Raw genomic sequence first — 20356 nt, forward strand, 5'->3', positions numbered from 1 at the left:
AAAAGAAATTAATATTTTTATTTTTTAGATTTTTTTGTCAATATATAATTTTTTCAGATTTTATATAAAGGATCTTGTGCACAATTGTTATGAAAAAAACTTTAGCAATTTTTGAAAAATCCAACTTTGATATATATTTTATATATTATGAGATATGAAAATATTTCTCACAAAGAAGCAATATATAGCATAGTATAGTACGATGCATTACGGATTATTATCTTTACAGGGTATAAAAAATGTCATGGTTAAAAGGCCAAATCAATGTGCCTCAGAAATATTGACAGAGCTACTGCAGGTTCTGCACAATATAAGTTCAGGACGGTCTCATCTGGATAATTCATATTTAAGGAGTATTTCCGATCATGCAGATGTACGAATAATTCTAAGTAAGACGTCGAATCTTGCTAGTCTCGATCTTAGCGAATTATCAGTAGGAGACGAAACGCTGACATTTTTTCTAAATGTTTGGAACATCATGTTCCTTCATGCGAGTCTGGATGTGTGGTCTAGGGATCCACCGTTCGAAAGTTTGAGACACGCGATCTCGCTGATGTCTATTGGCTATATGATTGGTGATCTGGGTCTGGTGACTCTCGCCGCGCTCCGATCGAAATTACTGGACAGCTTCGAGAACGATTCTAAACTTTTCATCCGAGTGGAGGAGATCAACGAATTAGCATGGCAGGATTTAGACCTTGTGCAAAATCCGGCAATTATTTTCGCTATGGCCAACGAGTTTTACGACACGCCTGAAATTCGTGTAAGTTAATACTTCCCTATTAAGGGGTGAGAATTATACGAATATAGTTTGTATGATCAACCTTAAGTATGTATGACATCTATAAACTGTATAATAATTGTTTTTTGTAAATGTTATTAAAATTGAAAATATTAAAATTATATATATAAAGTTTTTTAAGGTTTTTAAGATCAAAACTTTGGAATTTTTAGTTAAAAATTTAAATATATTAGTACATTATTTTCGATCGTGATGTATTCATATCAATGAATTGTAAATTTACATCGGATCTTAGTGATGGATATAATTCTTTTTATATTAAATTTAATTTTCTTAGTTTTATTTTAAACTGCGCGCCGACAAGGTTCGTCGGACTTAAGACACAGTAACTAAGCTAAATTTCGATGCTCAATCGCATTTTACAATCCCCCCTTTCCTACCTTCCCCGAAAAACTGTAAATTAATTTATTGCGAAAAATAATACCCCAGCCGGAGTTCGAACCCGGATCTCTCGTCATTCCGTGCGAGCGTCTTAGCCAATTTGATCACCGAGGCATATGGTATTATTCTTCGCAATAACATAAAAATTTAAAATTGATGGAGATTTAAAATGGTAGCTTTAAAAGTCACAAAATTTTTAATTACTTTATGAAAAAAAATAAATTTTTAAAAATAACTATAAAAAATAGAATTACATATTCATTTAAAGTGTTATTAATTAAATTTTTTAATTAGTTTTTGAAAAAATGCGTGTGTACATGCGTTTCCACCAATTTATTAAGAATTTTATAAAATTTTTATATTAAATTTACCATTTTAATTTGTAACGATACGACTCCCGTTGCGACCAAGACCAGTCGCGGACTATCCTCTAATACTTTTTTGCCACAGCCGCGGCGTTATGACTGCGGCTAAGTCCCAGCATAACGCATCACCGAGCTCGTGCACGAGTAGAGGCGGCGCACTATACATAATACGCGTACATATATATTACTGAGAAGAAAAATTGTCTCAAAATAAAATCAAGAATACATTTTAAAAACAAAGATTTTTTTTATTAGCTTTGTAGAAATAATAATAAGGAACGTGCAAACGGCAATCAAAACATATGAGTATAAAATATTATAAAGAATTAAGAATTCTCAAGTCTTAAGAAGACTTAAAAAAAAAATTTCTTTACGAAAATGACAGAATGATATTTTCCTTTTTTAAGATATATTAGTAGGCTTAGCTAAATAAATTAAAAAACACAAGAACAATCAAAAGGAAAAACTTACAATAACAATTTTCGTAAACATAAACTTCCTGATTTAAATTTATAAACAAGAATAATTAATTAATATTTAATAATACATTAATATTACAACATTATTTTCTTAACCCATTAAGGCCCAAGCGAACAGTTTTCTGTAACTTTTTTCAGCGGTATTTTACACTATGAATTTAATCCTCAAAAAATTTTACACCAACTTTTTCTTATGTAAAATTTTCTGAACTTTCAATATCCGTCGTCAGAATTTTTCAAAAATGCGATCTGGACAAGTTATGTTAATTTATTTGCAAAAAACGCTGATTTTTTCACTAAAATTGTTTTTTTAATCAATATTTACACATAGAAAACGGATAGCCATATCTCTGAGAAGTGAAAATCATGCGTCCATGGACCATGGACTTTCAAATGGATGTGTGAGTATATTTCAATTTAAGATGGCAACATTCAATATGGCGGTTAGAAGAGGGAAAAACTATGAAATCTTCGATTTTTTTGTATGTAAATCTTTCTTTCAATCGCTTTATCATCCAAATTGGTTTTTACAAGTTTTTTTGGGTCGTTGATTGTGATTCCGTTATCAGATATGTCAAATTCAAGATGGCGGATCTAATATGGCGATTGAAAATGTTTGAAGTCAATCAAATTTATTGAAAATCACTATGTGGGGGTTTCTGTGGTCGCTGATTACGAATTTGACATCAAAATATTTAAACTTAAGATGGCGGCAAAGTTTTCGAAATCTTTCAAATTTGCTGAAAATTTCTTTATGTGGTTTTTTGAGGTCTCTGTTTACGAATCTGTTATCAAAATATTTGAATTCAAGATAGCGAATCCAATATGGCAGCAAAAATGTTCAAAATCTCTCAAATTCGCTGAAAATTACACTATGCGGATTTTTGGGCCACTGATTACGAATATGACATTAGAAATTGTTGAATTGAAGAAAGTGGATCGAATATTGCAGTGTAGTCAACAAAAAATTTCTGAAGTTACACTAAATTTTATGTGTAAATATTCATGGAGGATTCTGATGCTCACATATCCATTTGGAAACCCTCTGCTACATTTCTACTGAACCGTCTCTACAAAATATATTCATCATATGAAATAAAATTAATGAATCATAGTACGTTTCTTAATTATCAAGAAATTGCCATTGCCTAGCTCTCATTTGATGGTGAACGTAAATAGAGAGCCTTTAGTTTGTTACCTTTTTCCATTTTTTAGTTTTTTTTTTGTTTTTTAAATGTTTTTTAAATATATTTTTATATTTTTGTAATTTGAAAGATTTTGAACATTTTTTGCTGCCATATTGGATACGTCATCTTGAGTTGAAATATTTTGATAACAGATTTGTAAACAGGAACCCCAAAAACCCCTACATAGTGATTTTTAATAAAATTGATTGACTTCAAACATTTTCAACCGCCATATTGGATCCGCCATCTTGAATTTGACATGTCTGATAACGGAATCACAATCAATGACCCCAAAAAACCTGTAAAAACCAATTTGGATAATAAAGCGATTGAAAGAAAGATTTACATACGGAAAAATCAAAGATTTCATAGTTTTTCTCTCTTCTAATTGCCATATTGGATGTCGCCATCTTGAATTGAAATATACTCACACATCCATTTAAAGGTCCATGGTCCATAGACGCAAGATTTTTATCAGAGATATGTCTATCCGTTTTCCATGTGTAAATATTGATTAAAAAAACAATTTCAGTAAAAAAATCAGCTTTTTTTGCAAATAAATTAACATAACTTGTTCAGATTGCATTTTTGAAAAATTCTGACAACGGATATTAAAAGTTCAGAAAATTTTACATAAGAAAAAGTTGATGTAAAATTTTTTGAGGATTAAATTCACAGTGTAAAATACCGCTGAAGAAAGTTACAGAAAACTGTCCGCTTGGGTCTTAATGGGTTAAACTGAATCAAATTTTATTTTGATTGAGAGATTGAGAGATAAAAGTGAGAAATAAACAGTAATCATTACACCTCAGTGAGACAGACGATTTCTGTAGGATTGAACAAAGCCAATGTATAAAGGATGCCTGACAGGAAATAAGAGATTCCGAATCGTCTGTGTGAGAGACATCTTTAAGTGATGCTCGTTATCACGGTTAATGCTCCTTAAGAATATTGCTTTAAAAGGATTTCAAAAGAGGTCCGTCAGATCTTGTCCGGCAGAAGAGAGAAAGACTGTATGACGAACGTTAACTGTATCTTTCGTTAAGAGAGTTACGACAAATGTTGAGATAACTTTCACCGTTTTGAAAGCGATCGAGATCGCACCGTCCGGAAATGATTCTTTTCTGTATGCAGAAGGATAATCCGGTCCAAAATTGTTAGAAGTGGTCCACACTCGACCGAGTCTAACCACTCTAACTTGTCTAATCAAAACCAAACTCTTTTCTGGCACTCTTTTACTCGCTCGCTCTTTTTTTGTCTATTTCTGGTTTTGACCAAAATGGCCAATAGAAAACGATTGACCAATAGAAAACGATACCCGCGTTGTCCGATCACTCTTTTGAGGATCACTATCGCGTACACAGACTTTTATAATATACTAAACTGTTAGTAGAGTCCTATATAAAGAAAGAAGCGACATCGGGATAGCGATTTCTGATTGGAGATATCCCCCCTAATAAAAGCATCCATATCAAGGCCGGAGATATATATATGTATATTGTTTACAGCTGACAGTCGACACATGTGTTTGTTTCGTTTGTGTCTCGTTAATGTACGTTATGATATTGTAATATTGTTAATTATTAGAAATAGATATTATATACGTGTTAATTTATAGTTGTAACAAACCGCACCTATCCGGCGACCAACGACCGCGGCCGGTCTAGCCGACCACCCGCCGGACCGTGATACGGGCATCAGCCCGCGATTAGGCAACCGAGACAACGACCGTCTCGACGACCTCGCGCCTCCCGCCAGCATCTCGCTCAGCGAGAGGTGGAGGACGGAGAAGTCCGAAGACCCCCGAGGGTCCACGAGCCTCCACCGAGAGCGGTATAAAAGGCCGCCTCGACGGAGGAAGAAGTCACTTCTCGTATACCCGGTGCCCGAGCTTTCCCCAATCCGCTAGGACACGACGAGAAGAACGAACGCAGACTAGGGTAGAGCGTGCTCCGCCTTAGCCGAGAGTTCTCGGCTACGTTCGTAAAAGAAACCTTTCCTCAACTCCGAACCAGCAAGCCGAGGGTGGAGTGTTCTCCGCCTTCGCCAAGGGTTCTTGGCCACCGGTTCCATCCTCTCCGTGCACGGTATAACGCAAACGGGGTAGAGTGTTCTCCGCCTCGCCCGAGCCTTCTCGGGATACCGTGAACGATTCGCCAAAACTCTATCCGTTTTCGGAGAAACGCGATCACGCGCGCCGCATACTACAGAACGGCCCGAGACGATCACGCGCTAACCTCGAGGCCCCGCCGCTACCACGTCTCGTCAGCTCGCCCGACCGCACAGCTGACGCCCGAGCGCGCGCGCACCGTCACAAATGATATCACGTAGCAAAACGTTGTAAATAATTGTAAATAGATGTACAGAAACCTTTTCTTTTCATAAAATATACTTAACTATCAGAGAACGTACGCTTTCGCTGTTTCTGCGGCCTTTCCTGCCCTAGTTCCCGACAAACCTGCCCGCGCAGGGAAACACGGTCGTTACATAGTTTATTTTTTTACAGTTTTTAAATATAATATATAATATTACAAACATATAAAAAGAAATGGTACGAGTGTGTGAAGTGTTCGGCTGTTCTGTTCGGGAAGGTCAGGGACTTCGTTTATTTTAGTTTCCAAGAAATGAAGAACAATATAGGATAGCTTGGCTCAATAAAAATTAATCGACCCGAATGGACCTTAAAAACAAACAGTCGCGTATGTGAGGTAATCGCCTAATCGTTTTTTTTTTTTTTCATTCAATATAATTAGATGGTTGTATATACTTGGTTATTTATACAATATTTACATTTTGCATAACATTTTTAATTGTCAACATTACTCAATTACCAGATTTAATCAATAAAAACTTTAAAAATCTTGTAACATGTTTATAACCTCATATAAACGGAGTATGTTTACTATGAGTATGATGACTGGATCGGGCCCAGTATGGCGGTGCTAGAGGTGGTGGGGGTGGTAGTGTGGGGCTCGGTATCGCTTCCCTTTTTTATAGGACTTTAACTGCTAGGCTTGTTATATATGGCCTGTTCTTTTTCGCTGCACTGCTGCACTGGTGTAATAAGTTAGAGTGAGAAAAAATATATTTGTCTTACTTTAACCTGTTGCATCAGATCAGTAGTGCAGCGAAAAGGAACAAGCCAAAATTGTCCATTCGGTGTGTACCCGGAAAGTATGTACAGATAGTAACTTATAGGTGGCAGACTGAATTACCGATTGGAATGTGGCTAATATTTTATAGTCCTACGACTATGGATTACTGGAGTGAGTGAGTGAGATGTATGATATGTATATATGTATGATGATATATATATATATATACAGGGTGTTTGGTAAAGATTTATGCAATTTTTATAAGCAGGTAGAGCGCATTAAGCTGAACATAAAATCCTCATCGTTTTTCCATTTTCGCAATAGTTAACGAGTTATAGACTTGTAAAATTTTCTGTATTAGCCCGGCCTACCGGCAAATGCAAGCACGCCGAGCGCCCGACCGCAGCGGCCGCCCCTCCTTAGCGCTTGAACCTTGAGATTGCTAGGCGCGCGGGGGGAGTTGTTACAGCAAACGGCAATGGCTACGCACAATGTGTACGTGTACATACATGTGTACAAAAAAATATCAGTTCTAATGCTTAAAGAAGCAATTACTAAATTTATTTTTTTTATATAATAAATAATGATTATTTTTAATAAAAAATATTTTTTTGATGATAGTCTTAAATGTCGTAAACTGTCATAAATTTTAAAAGAAGCTATTATCATGTGCTGAAAAATAAATTTATCCTTCTTTAAACAACATTAGAAAATTTTATCGATTAAAATGGAAATAACAACCAAATAAAATGTTTGTTTCAACTTTATATTTTTAATTTAAAATTAAATAACAAGGATATTTTTTATAAAATTAATCCTTGTGATGAACTTATAATATACGGAAAAAACTTTATGGTAAAAATTACTATGGTAAGTAATAAACGCGTGCCAAGGAGTAATTATAAAAATTTTGATTATGTTTTTCATCAAATTACGATAATATTTACATTACTTATATGATATAATTCTCTGAAATTTCTTCTTATAGTTCGTGGTTACTATCATAAATAATAAATTGTACATAATTTTACTATAAAATTTTCTCCGTGTAGATTTACGAATATATGAATTTATTAAATGTTTGACTAAAACTTATAAACAATATTTATTTAATTCAAGAAAATTTAGTATGTAATGTGTGTGTGTGTGTGTGTGGTGTATGTACGTACATACGCGAGAAAAGAATAATCACTTTGTGACAGGAAAATGAATAATCATTCCTTAGTTCGCGATTTTATATCACTATTATTATTCATGCTGATTACTATACAATACACGCACACGTAGAAAAATATGATTCTAGTTTTAAGAAAATCAATTATTTACTTTTAATTTTAATCTTTTTTAATAATTATCTTATTTTTAATGGTTGAAAAGAATATTCTATTGATAATAAACACCTCATTTTACACAAAACAAATGTTTAACATTTTTGTGTATGTACACACACACACGCACACATTACATACTAAAATTTTCTTGAATTAAATAAATATTGTTTATAAGTTTTCAAACATTTAATAAATTCATATATTTGTAAATCTACACGGAGAAAATTTTATAGTAAAATTATGTATGATTTATTATCTATGATAGTAACCACGAACTGTAAGAAGAAATTTCAGAGAGTTATATCATATAAGTAGTGTAAATATTATCGTAATTTGATGAAAAACAATAAAAATTTTCATAATTCCTCCTTGTCACGCGTTTACTACTTACCATAGTAATTTTTACCATAAAGTTTTTTCCGTGTATTGTAAGTCTATCACAAGGATTAATTTTATTAAAAATATAAATATCCTCGTTATTTAATTTTTAATTAAGAATATAAAGTTGAAACAAACATTTTATTTGGTTGTTATTTCCATTTTAATCGATAAAATTTTCCAATGTTGTTTAAAGAAGGATAAATTTGTTTTTGAGCACATGATAATAGCTTCTTTTAAAATTTATGACAGTTTACGACATTTAAGACTATCACCAAAAAAATTTTTTATTAAAAATAATCATTTATAAAAAAAAATAAATTTAGTAATTGCTTCTTTAAGCATTAGAACTTATATTTTTTTGTACACATGTATGTACACGTACACATTGTGCGTAGCCATTGCTTGCTGTAACAACTCCCCCCGCGCGCCTAGCAATCTCAAGGTTCAAGCGCTAGGGAGGAGCGGCCGCCGCGGTCGGGCGCTCGGCGTGCTTGCATTTGCCGGTAGGCCGGGCTAATACAGAAAATTTTACAAGTCTATAACTCGTTAACTATTGCGAAAATGGAAAAACGATGAGGATTTTATGTTCAGCTTAATGCGCTCTACCCGCTTATAGAAATTGCATAAATCTTTACCAAACACCCTGTATATACACAAATATACATGCAAACGATATGCAAATATATGCGTGTTAAATATATAAAAAGTGTTAACGTTTTTATAAGCTTGCAAAAAAATTTTATGGGGACCAAAGATCGCCTTCCAATTACTAATGGATATTTTACTGAAGCCTCATATGATGCGCCTGCGCGAGAACAACCGGCCCGTCTATCAACACTGATATTAAACTTATTCGCCCGTGTTGTCTGCAAAATGTATATATATATATATATATATATATATATATATATATATCCGTATAAATGTATTTTCAAACTCATTAAATTAAATTATATAATTATATTATCTTTATTATCAGAGTGTGCTATGTGCATATAGTGTAAATAATATAATTATGCAAATAGTTATTGCAGTTTATATTTTATACTTCTCTCTTAATATTATATATTTTGTTATATTGTATTTGCAGTTTTAAATATTTAAAAAAATATTTTGCTTTATATTAATCTAGAGTATATTCGCATTTGTAATGAAAATGTATGTACGCACATACGTATATATATGCTACTTTTGTTATATATATGCATTTATACTTTATATCGTGTAATACGTTGAGTATTATGTAATTAAGGTTTTTATGTTCTAATATAAAAATATACGCAGGAGAGGCAGTTATTGAATGTGACGCGACTAAAGAAATAACGTAACTTCTAGCGCGGCGCCTATAGCCCGAGATTATCATCTCACTTTGCCAATAATTAAGAATGATAAAACCGTAATTATTATATTTGGATGGATTTGGCTTTTAATGCTTTTTAATTTTTGTCCTTACAAAATTTCAAAATTTTGAAAAAAAAGGGGTAAGGGTGGGGTAAATTAAAAAGTTTGAAATTTTTGGAAAATCTAAATATACTATTGTAAAGAGTATAAAATGCCATAAAATTTTTGTATAAATTATTTTTTCATAAATTATATTTTCAAAGATATTCGTCAAAAACGAAAAAACGCGTTATTTTCGAGGGGTGATTTCAACCCCTAAATGTCCAGATACGCCGCTAAAAAAATTATGGGTCTAATATTTTTTTATGTTCTACAACTTACATAGAAATAAAACTTCCAGTAGTTTAAACTTCCAGTGGACGTCCATTAGACGTCCAATATAGAGCCATTAGAAATCCACAGTTCCGCATTGTGGACGTCCATTAGACCTTCATTAGAGGTCGTCAAAGAGATCTATTAGACGTGTGGATCATTAGTAAAGGCTTCACGGAGCCTCAATGGATGACTGACGGACGTTTCGTGGATCATCAGTAGAGGCTTCATGGAGCCTCGATAGATGATTGACAAAATAAAAATTAAAAAAAAAAATTTATTTTTTTTAAAATTATTTTTATCAACAGTATATATACTAAATTTAGGACAATTTTTTTTGAATTAATTAAATTTAAATTATATTATTTTATTTTATTCTTACTTGCCTCTGGTAGGTTTTGAATTTGGGACCTTAGGATTACAAACCTTGTACTCTATCTGCTATGCCAATTTGACTCATCGATATGGGTACTGCCTACATATACCTATATGTTATAAACTGACGCAATTATATTATTTTTTATAAAAGCAATTAAATTTTGTAAAACATATTAAAAATAAATAGCATTAATTTATTTACTTATTAATTTTATTGTTAAATTTATCTTTTTCCATAACCTTCTTAATAATTTGATGGAAATTGCGATCTATTTAACATTAATACTTTGAAGCGTTCAAATGGTTAATTAGATGGTTAACTATATAGATCATATATTTTAAGAAAAATTGAATAATACATTTATTATCCTGTTTTTGTTCAGTACATGATGAATTTAGGTTTTGTGCATTTTATGCGCAGTAATTGTAGACAAACCGTTATTTTTGAAAACATTATCTTTATGATAATTTTTTAAAATATCAAATAGATCTCTCATTCAGAATGTTATAGTGTTGTCTGATTTCTGAGTCAACTACGACGCGCATGGACAGAGCAAAAATCGGACAGCATTGTGATATCTTTTATGAGACATTAAGCTGATATCATTTAGCTGTGATATCATAAGAATAACATTTTCAAGAAACTTTTAAATAAAACTCTTCCATGAGATGTCTCAAAGACTTCTCTTAGTAAACGTCTCTGATAAATGTTACCATTTGGACATCATTTCCAAGATATCTAAATGTTTTCTTAAAAAAGTTCTCTTAAAGTTTTCATTCTGACAAGCGTGTTGTCTGGGTAACTTCTACCATGAAAATAAATGTTCCATACAGTTATGGAAGTTTAATGGATACCTAATGGACGTCTATCTAACTTCCATCATGGAAGTAAATGTTCCATAGAGCTATGGAAGTTTAATGGATCCTTAATGGACGTCTGTCTAACTTCCATTATGGAAATAATGTTCCATAGAGCTATGGAAGTTTAGTGAATCCCTAATAGACGTCCATCTAACTTCCACCATGGAAGAAAACATCCAATGGAGCTATGGATGTTTAATGGATCCCTAATGGATGTCTATCTAACTTCCACCATGGAGGTAAACTTCCAATGGAGCCATGGACGTTTACTGGATCTTTAATGGACGTCTATCTAACTTCCGCCATGGAGGTAAATCTCTAATGGAACTAAGGAAGTTTATTAGACCTCTAATGGACGTCCATCTGACTTCCACCATGGACATAGACGTCCCATGGATTTATGGAGGTTTAATGGACGTCCATTGGACATCCACTGGATGCCAATTTCTATGTGGGAACATATCTAAAGCTCATTAAAATCGGTGAGGGACAGTTCTGTCCATTCCTTTGTTATTCTCTTTATACTTTCCTAGATCCTTTTCCCTCTCTCCTCTATTTTCCTTCTCTGACTGTCCTTCCTCATTTATTCCTCTCTCTGCTTGTGTACCTTTTCTTCTTTTAGTTTTCTTTACTACTCTTTGTTTCTCTTTTTTCTTCTCACGTCCCCTCTTCTTCCTTCCATCTCTTTTCTTCCCATCTCCATTTTTTACCCTGTACCCATATCTCTATTTATCAGCATCACTCTTCTCCCTTTTGTTCTCTTCCTTCTAGCTATTTCCACTATTTTTCATAATTTTTTTCTCAGTTGACAGATCCTCGTTCATCCTTACCCTCATATCTTTTCTGCTTACGGTAACCCCAGTCGATTTTGAAATGCCCGCTACTTAAAAGTATTTAGCAAGGGGACGCTGGGACTGGGGGGGGGGAGTTTGAACTGTGCTCTACTTATTCCGCTTTGGGCATTGTCAATGTTCTAAAAACAACAGTAGTAGGAGCATCGAAAGTGTGTGTTAGGGTTACAGTTACCCCGTGTGTAGGGAACGTAACAAAAAATGGAAAATTTCCAAATTTGAAGAGTAAGTAAAAGTTATTTTTTTGTTCATTACGTATCATTTATGCATACAGTACTTACATATATTACCAATGTCGCGATCACTTTGCGAAAATATGCTGCAATTGTAGCATTACAAATTAAAAATTTTTTCTATAACAAACAAAATCTTTTGTAATAAATATTTTTTGTATTAATAATTATGTTTTTGTGTATTAATAATTATGTTTTTTAAATAAATATTACTATTTTCTTTTACTATTGTGTTTAAACTGCATTCATTTTTTACTAAATTCACATTACAAAATAAATATATTTTTTGAACAGAATAAAAAAACTGACGATAGATTCTTAAAGTACAACTCTTCCCCTTTCCATTGATTACCATTTTAATTACTTTATCTACTTTTTTTCTAATAAATACGGGCGTTTGAAAAAGACAAATTTTTACAAAAATTTTTTATTTTTTTCTCATTCTTAAAAAAAAATCTCTTTTCTTTTAATATCTTTGATTTTTCAGCCAAGATCATTATAATTCTGAGATTTTTTCTTTCGATTAAAAAAAAAAAATTAAAATTGATTAAATACGTTCGGAGATATAAGTCAACAAAATTTTGGGGTTAGCGGTAACCCCTGTGTGTAGGAATCGGGAGAAAAATAAGGTGTGTAGGCAGAGGGTTAATATTTCCTCCTTATCCGCCAAAAACAATCGCGTAAAGCTATTTCGTGATTGATTTGGCTGGAACATGAATTGGGCCGTATTATAACTCATGCTGGGCATGGTCTTGAAACACGGTTACCCGAAGGTATCTTGGTTGACGGGTATTACGAAGAAACTATTGAGAACACGGTGATTAAACATGTTTTACAGTTTCACGGTTGTTATTGGCATGATTGTCCCTGATGCTATACTGTAAATAGAAACAGTGGTATTAGTACTGATACCATGGATACGCGTTTGGAGCGCACACAGTTTATTACGGCAAAAATTATATCTGCCGGATATATTTTAACAGAAATGTGGGAGTGTGACTATGTGTACGTATTTTAGCATCTAGAGAAGATATGCGTATATTTTTAGAAAAAAACCAAACTTCTATATCACCGAAGGTGTTAAATCCGCGTGATACCTTTTATGGAGATCGTACAGAAAACATGGTATCTCTGTATGATGTAAAGGGTAATGAGAAAATACATTATGTCGATATATGTTCTCTTTACCCTTATATTTGTAAAACAGGTAAATTTCCTGTAGGACACCCGAAAATATACGTCGGCGAAGAATGTCGCGAATTAACGGGTCCTACAGGTATCGAAATCGATAAAGTAAAAGGCCTTGTTCACTGTACAATATTGCTACCTCGTAATTTTTATCATCCTGTATTACCCGTACGGATGCATGGTAAATTAATGTTTGCTTTATGTCGTACATGTTGCGAAAATAAGTATCAATTAAATTGTATACACGAAGATATTACCGATCGCGAATTTACAGGCACTTGGGTGGTTCATGAAATACGCAAAGCAGTAAGCGCTGGTTATAAAATTAAAAATATTTATGAAATTTGGCAATACAACGTAACGCAATATAATTCTCAAACTAAGAAGAGTGGTCACTTTACAGAATACATAAATACTTTTTTAAAAATTAAGCAAGAAACTAGTGATTGGTCTTCTGATTGCGTTGATGAGGAATCTAAAATACGATACATAGAAATATGAGCGAACGGAAGGTGTTAAATTGAAGTCGGAAAAAATCTGCGTCAATCCAGGTCTCCGAGCTGTTTCAAAATTATGTTTAAATTCTTTTTGGGGTAAATTTGGTCAGCGTGAAAATATTCCTAAAGTTGAAATTGTGACAACACGTAACAGATTGATACAGTTACTATCCAGTAATGAAGTTGACGTTACAAGTATACTGCCTGTTAATGACGACGTTTTATATGTTGGTTATGTAAGTACAGACGAAAATTTAACACCATCTTCGATAACAAACGTTGTAATAGCCGCATACACAACAGCTCAAGCGCATTTAAAATTATATGAATATCTCGAACGTCTTGACAAACGAGTGTTATATTGCAATACAGATTCCTGTACATATGTAAGCGGTATTTCTCCAAATGAATATGAACCGCCAATTAGTTCATATAAATAAGTTGTTAGGCGATTTGACGAATGAATTAACGTATTATGGCGCGGGTAGTTATATTGAATCTTTTGTTTCGAGTAGTCCAAAATTTTATGCTTTTGTAGTACGTAAACCTGATGGTAGTATTGCAGAAATTTGTAAAGCTAAAGGTATAACTCTTAATTTCGTAAACAGTAAATTGATCAACTAGCATTCTGTCAGATCTTTCATTACAAATGAGCGGGATACCCCGATAATACTTCATTTCGAAGCTATTAAACGTACAGAATTTCATAACGTTGTAACAAATACGGAGCATAAAACATGTAAACAGACTTTTGATAAAAGAAGGCGTGAAGGATGTTATGATTCATTACCGTATGGTTATTGTAATTTATAATTATTTGTTATATGCTTACGATTCCTTGAATAAAAAAGTATCGATGCAATAAAAAAATTTTGTTTTGTTTACTTTTTAAAATATTTTAATACTTAATATTTAGATAACTATATTATGATGTAAGAAATCTTTTAAGCAGAAACTTTTGTCAACGTTGGTTAGTCGCTAAGATGGATATGCGTTGGAAACATCCTTGAACTTCTATGGTCTGTGGTCCCACAGGTTGTGGTAAAATCTTCTTCGTGAAAAGATTTTTTCGAAACATAGATACTATGAGCGACACCAAGTTTGATCGTATATTGTTTTACTATTCAGAATGGCAGCCAAGTTATACTGAATATGGTGATATGTCGAATTTCGCGAGGGTCTACCACGAAACGATGACTATGTTAATGATCTACTACCAAAACTTATTGTTATTGACGATCTTATGCGCGAAGCATCCAATAACGCTGTTGTAGATTTATTTACAAAAGGGAGCCACCATAAAAATATTAGTGTTATTTTTATCACAGAATTTATTTCATCAAGGTCGTGGTATGCGGAATATTTCATTGAATGCTAATTATATAGTCGTGTTAAAAAATCCTAGGGATAGGGCCCAAATACAACATTTAGCTCGTTAAGTTTATCCGGAGAATACCCGATTTTTACGGGAGATATATAACGATGCAACATCTACTTTTCACGGTTATTTATTACTAGATTTAAAACAATCTATACCGGAAAATTGTCATTTTTGTACACATATATTTCCGGATGATGAGTATCGATATGTTTATATATCACGTAAAAAGCTAAAAAATAAAAATATAATACGGGAAACACAGCTCCGATAATCTACATTTAATATTTTATACAGAGACTCACTTAATATATTTATACCCAAGAGTTAATTCAAATCTTGACAGTAGCTAAAACATTTTTTATATTGACAGACAGACAGGCAGATATTACCTACGATCACGTAAATAGATAGACAGATCTACAATAGACGCATTGACTTTAATTACATAATACGATCAAATAAATAAAATAAATTAGTAATTTGTTTATAATGGCACCGCCGGCACATATTTTATTCGGTCAAAAACATGCTGCAATACTACAGGCATTATGTCATCTTACAAGGGAAGTGCACCAAGTAATAATCGCGAATGAATATGTGTTATATATCGTTTGAAAGGTCTTGTCAAGTGGAATTTATGTGTGCAATATTTCGCTTGAAGAGCGCTATGCGTAATGCAAGTTATAGAGCTAAGTTGGCTAACTATTTGGGTATAAAAGCTAATTGGAGTTTTTGCTTCAAAAATAATATCAAATAATGGGTGTCTACTATAATTATATATAGTATAATTAGTTGCACAAGTTTTATTTAGGATATTTTATTTAATTCAGGATAAATTAAATTTTCTATTTTATTTTAAAAGTACAAAAGGGTGAACTTTCGTATAGGTCGGACCTTCGATTTTTTTAAAACTACGTATTCTTACGTAATTTGGCACGCTGATTACGAATATGATAGTGAAAATTGGCGCAAATTTAATTTTTATGGCGAAAAAAAATCACGGTTTTTATTTATTTCGGTAAATAATGGAAATTTCAAAAAATATTTTAGATAAAAATTGTAGACCCTATTTAATGTTTTATTGATTTTTGTCATAAAGACAATAGTTTTTGAGAAAAATAACGTTAAATATTCAAACTTCATAAAATACATTTAACACAATTCGAGTTTTATTAGTTACTTAATAATAGTTTTGTTAGTTAATAATGGAAGGGGGTGCGGCAAAGCCTGTTTTTCGCCTACGTGTTTTCTGTACGTGTTACATGAGTGCGACTTTCATTTATACCTCCCCCCCCCTCCCCTCGCTTTGCTTACAAAGCGAAACGATGTCCACGTTTGTACTGTACCACATGGGTTTGCTACTTTAGATTTGAAATTGTCAAATAATGACTTCAAATTGTTCGAGTTAGTTTAGGAAAAAATAAGAGAAGGGGGTGTAGGAGAAGGGGCGGAGCACCTCCCCCGCCCACGCATTTTTATGTGCAGAAAACACGTACAGAAAACACGTGAACAAAGGAGCAGCTTTGCACCTTTTGGTATTAATAAAATTAACTAATAAAACTCGAATTGTGATAGATGAGTTTTATGAAGTTTTGAACATTTAACGTCGTTTTTCTCAAAAACTATTGTCTGACAAAAATCAATAGAACATAAAATATGTATTTTGATGAGATCTACAACTTTTATCTGAAGTATTTTGTGAAATTTTCATTATTTACAGAAATAAATAGAAAAAACCGCGATTTTTATGGTTTTCGTTATGAAAATCAAATTTGCGCCAATTTTCACTATTATTACTAGCACCTATATTGGGTACTATATTATCTCGTCTTATAGGAGGTAGCTAAAGAATAATGGAATACGTAAAAAAATGGTCTTGGTACCAGAAGAATAAGTCGAGCAATTAACACATGCATTGAATAATAATAAAACAATTCAAACACCTGGTACTACATTAAGTAGACTAGATGAAGAAATGCGTGAAATTCTCAACTCAAGCAAATTTGCGGACGAAAGAGGAAAATGCAAGGCCTATTTACATATACTACAACGTTATCTATACTTCGTGGAAGAGGCAAAACGTAACGCAATACTTATTAAACCTAGCCTTGACAATAGCAATTATAAAACAATACAATCAAAATATTCAGAGGATGAAGAGATGAAAAAAAAAGACTGCCTAAATGACTTATTAATTTTGGATAGTGTGCCTTTAAAATTTCGTCAAAAAGCTGAATTTTTATTAAACCATATACATTCTAACGCTTCTGATCGACTAAGTTTGGATAAATATGGAGTTGTCACTATTGACGGTTTAAAAATAGGTGCATCTAATATTATCGATCTTATAAATGACGCTATGCGTTCTAGAAAAATGGAAAGACCTGTCGGAAGACATCATTTTGCCTCACTCTTGTGTAATGTAAAGATACCCCGTGAATTTATAGGAAATCAATATTTTTGTTCAAATGATTTGAGCACCGACAGTCTAGCCCATACGCTTCAAATACTTAACATTGTACCGTTGGATGCTGATGGAAGAGTACGTCAAACATCTAACTCGAGTGAGTTTTTCACGAATGATACCGACGTCTACGGGCGTTATACTAGTGAGAATAATTGAGAGAGTTTAACCCTTTTAAATAAAAGAAAGAAAAAATAAAACTAAAGTATGAAGAGATTGGAAAAAATATATTACAACCCTTCTAATAAGGCCTCTTTTTCTGGAGCGCCAAAATTATTACGCGAAACAAATAAAACAGTTTCCAAGGGTAAAACAATTGCATGGTTGGAGAATCAAGATGCATATACGTTACATACCGGCCTTTATGACGTCGATACCCGCGACGTTTTTACAATTTATATAATATCGATGATTTGTGGGAGGCAGATATTGTAGATCTACGGGCAATTAAACATTATAATAATTAATATGCATATTTACTGGTCGTTATTGACGCTTTAGGTAAATTTGTTTGGGTTGAAAAACTGCGGGATAAAACAAGTGTTAATGTTGCAAAAGGTTTAGCACGTATACTATCCTGCAGTAATGGTAGACATCCTATTGTTCTACAGACTGATCGAGGTAAAGAATTTGTAGGGGCAGCCACACAGATTTACTTGAAAAATGCAAAAAATGGTTTTCGAGTAGCTCGTAATCTAGATGTGAAAGCAGTTGTTGAACGATTTAACAAAACGTTAAAAGAACGTATATAGAGATATTTTACCTATACAAAAAATAAACGATATATTGATGTACTGCAAAATATTGTTGATGCGTATAATCGCTCGTACCACAGCGCTATTAAAATGGTCTCCCAAGATGTAACATTGAATAATGTTCGAATTGCTCGAGCAAATCTCTTGCATAGATATGCTTGTAAACGTACCCGTATTCCTAAATACAAGGTAGGTGATTTTATGTGAATTAGTAGTGGCAAAGCTGCGTTCGCGAAAGGTTATGAAGATGGTTGGAGTAAAGAAATATTTTTTATAATACGTATATCCATACAACCACAACCACCGGTCTACTTTTTACGTGACCTGCAAGGTGAAGACATCGACGGCGTCTTTTACGAAGAAGAATTGACCAGAGTTCAACGAGATTATGCAAATACAAATCTTAGGATTGAAAGAATAATTCGCCGTAAAGGTCGAAGCCGTACAAGACGTATCTTCGTTAGCTGACGTGGTTTTCCAGAAAGTTTTAATAGGTAGATAAAGCCTAACGATTTGAAAAAAAATGAGGGATAATTTTTATGTAATTTTGCCTAGCAACAGCAGTATCTCATATTTTCCAGATAACACAACGACCCATTTTATTACACAATTATCACAACAATTGCGTTTACAAGATAAATGGGGTGTTTCTTTAACCAATATTCAAATACCTGTGACATTTCTTAATCTTCCTAAAGATGAAAAAACAATAGTAAGAAGAAACTATATCAGCGAACCACAGATGCTTGATACATTGAGGGGTGTAGAAGAAAAGCTAAATATATTTGTAGAACACCACATTGTACCACGGGGTTTCTATCAGACAATTGATGATTTTATTAAAACAGTGAATGGAACATTGTTGAGCGAGCATTTAATTTTTACATTAGATAGGACCGGTTATATTACGGCACAACGTTCTTGTAAACATTGCCGAGAATACAAGCATACTATCCAGTTATCGCCAACATTGACACAAATATTTGGATATGATTTGGATATGAAAAAAAGAGGGTATCATATTTTATATGATGAAAAACTGGGTAGCATCTAGACCAGCTAGTTTAATCAGAGCATTACCTACGACGTTGTTTGTATATACAGATATATGTGAATCTTACATTACAGATGATGTGCAAACACCATTACTCCGTACCGTATCTTTAGATATAGAATCGTACGTTTATGGTTCGGTCAAATATAAAAGTTTTGCAACGTCCAAATAGATACCGCTACTTTATACCTCTTTGCAAGCAATTGAGACTGATATAAGAAATGAATTTGGACAGCCTATACCATTTGAATACGGTACATTGACTATAACACTGCACTTTAAAAGATTAGATTAAATAAACATTAAAAAGAAAAAAATGACATATTACGATGAGTATTTTGATATTCAATATGGTGGTGGTAGACAAAGCGATATGTACGAACGCGTATATGTAGGTGCAGCGAATCAACGAGGGCATGAAATTGGTAGTTTTTTTAGGGGACTTTTTCGTCGTGTTTTACCCCTTTGTTAAAAGGTGCAAAGGCTATCGGTAAAGAAGTTCTGGGATGAATGTAGCTCATGATGTAATACAAAGAGATATACCGTTTAAAGAAACATTTAATATCCGTATAAAAGATTTAGCTGAGAAAACGGAAAGCCGAAGAGAAAATCGATATTCTTATGGAGGGATCAGGGTATAAAACACTAAGAAAATCAAATATAGGACATTTAATTAATGCCCGTGACAGCGGTCATATCGTGAAACAACAAAAGAAAAAAAAGGCGACTCACCATAACAAAACAAACGCGTTGAAGAAGAAAAAGAAGAAAACAAAGAAGAAGAAAAACAGCTATACACGAAACAATCGAACTATTGTTGATATTTTCCAATAATATATTTGACGCTAAATAACAACGAATATGGCCTTTTTACATGTTCATTTATGTGAATGTTTCAAATCAGAATTGGAATTATTCACCCACACAGGTAACAATTGAAAACTTACAATGGATACACTA

The 20356-nt window shown here is 33.0% G+C and overlaps 1 protein-coding gene across 6 annotated transcripts in view; it reads left to right on the forward strand.

Annotated features, from left to right (window-relative positions):
- The window catches only part of LOC105832099, a 151996-nt gene that overhangs the window by 70074 nt on the left and 61566 nt on the right, over positions 1 to 20356 (forward strand). For all 6 annotated transcript variants that reach the window (XM_036293887.1, XM_036293880.1, XM_036293876.1 and 3 more), the window contains one exon: positions 230 to 763. In XM_036293887.1, coding sequence (XP_036149780.1) covers positions 230 to 763 — 534 coding nt within the window. The remainder of the gene's footprint in view (positions 1 to 229; positions 764 to 20356) is intronic.

Source organism: Monomorium pharaonis, chromosome 1 (genome assembly GCF_013373865.1).
Source record: "Monomorium pharaonis isolate MP-MQ-018 chromosome 1, ASM1337386v2, whole genome shotgun sequence".
Lineage (NCBI taxonomy): Eukaryota > Metazoa > Arthropoda > Insecta > Hymenoptera > Formicidae > Monomorium > Monomorium pharaonis.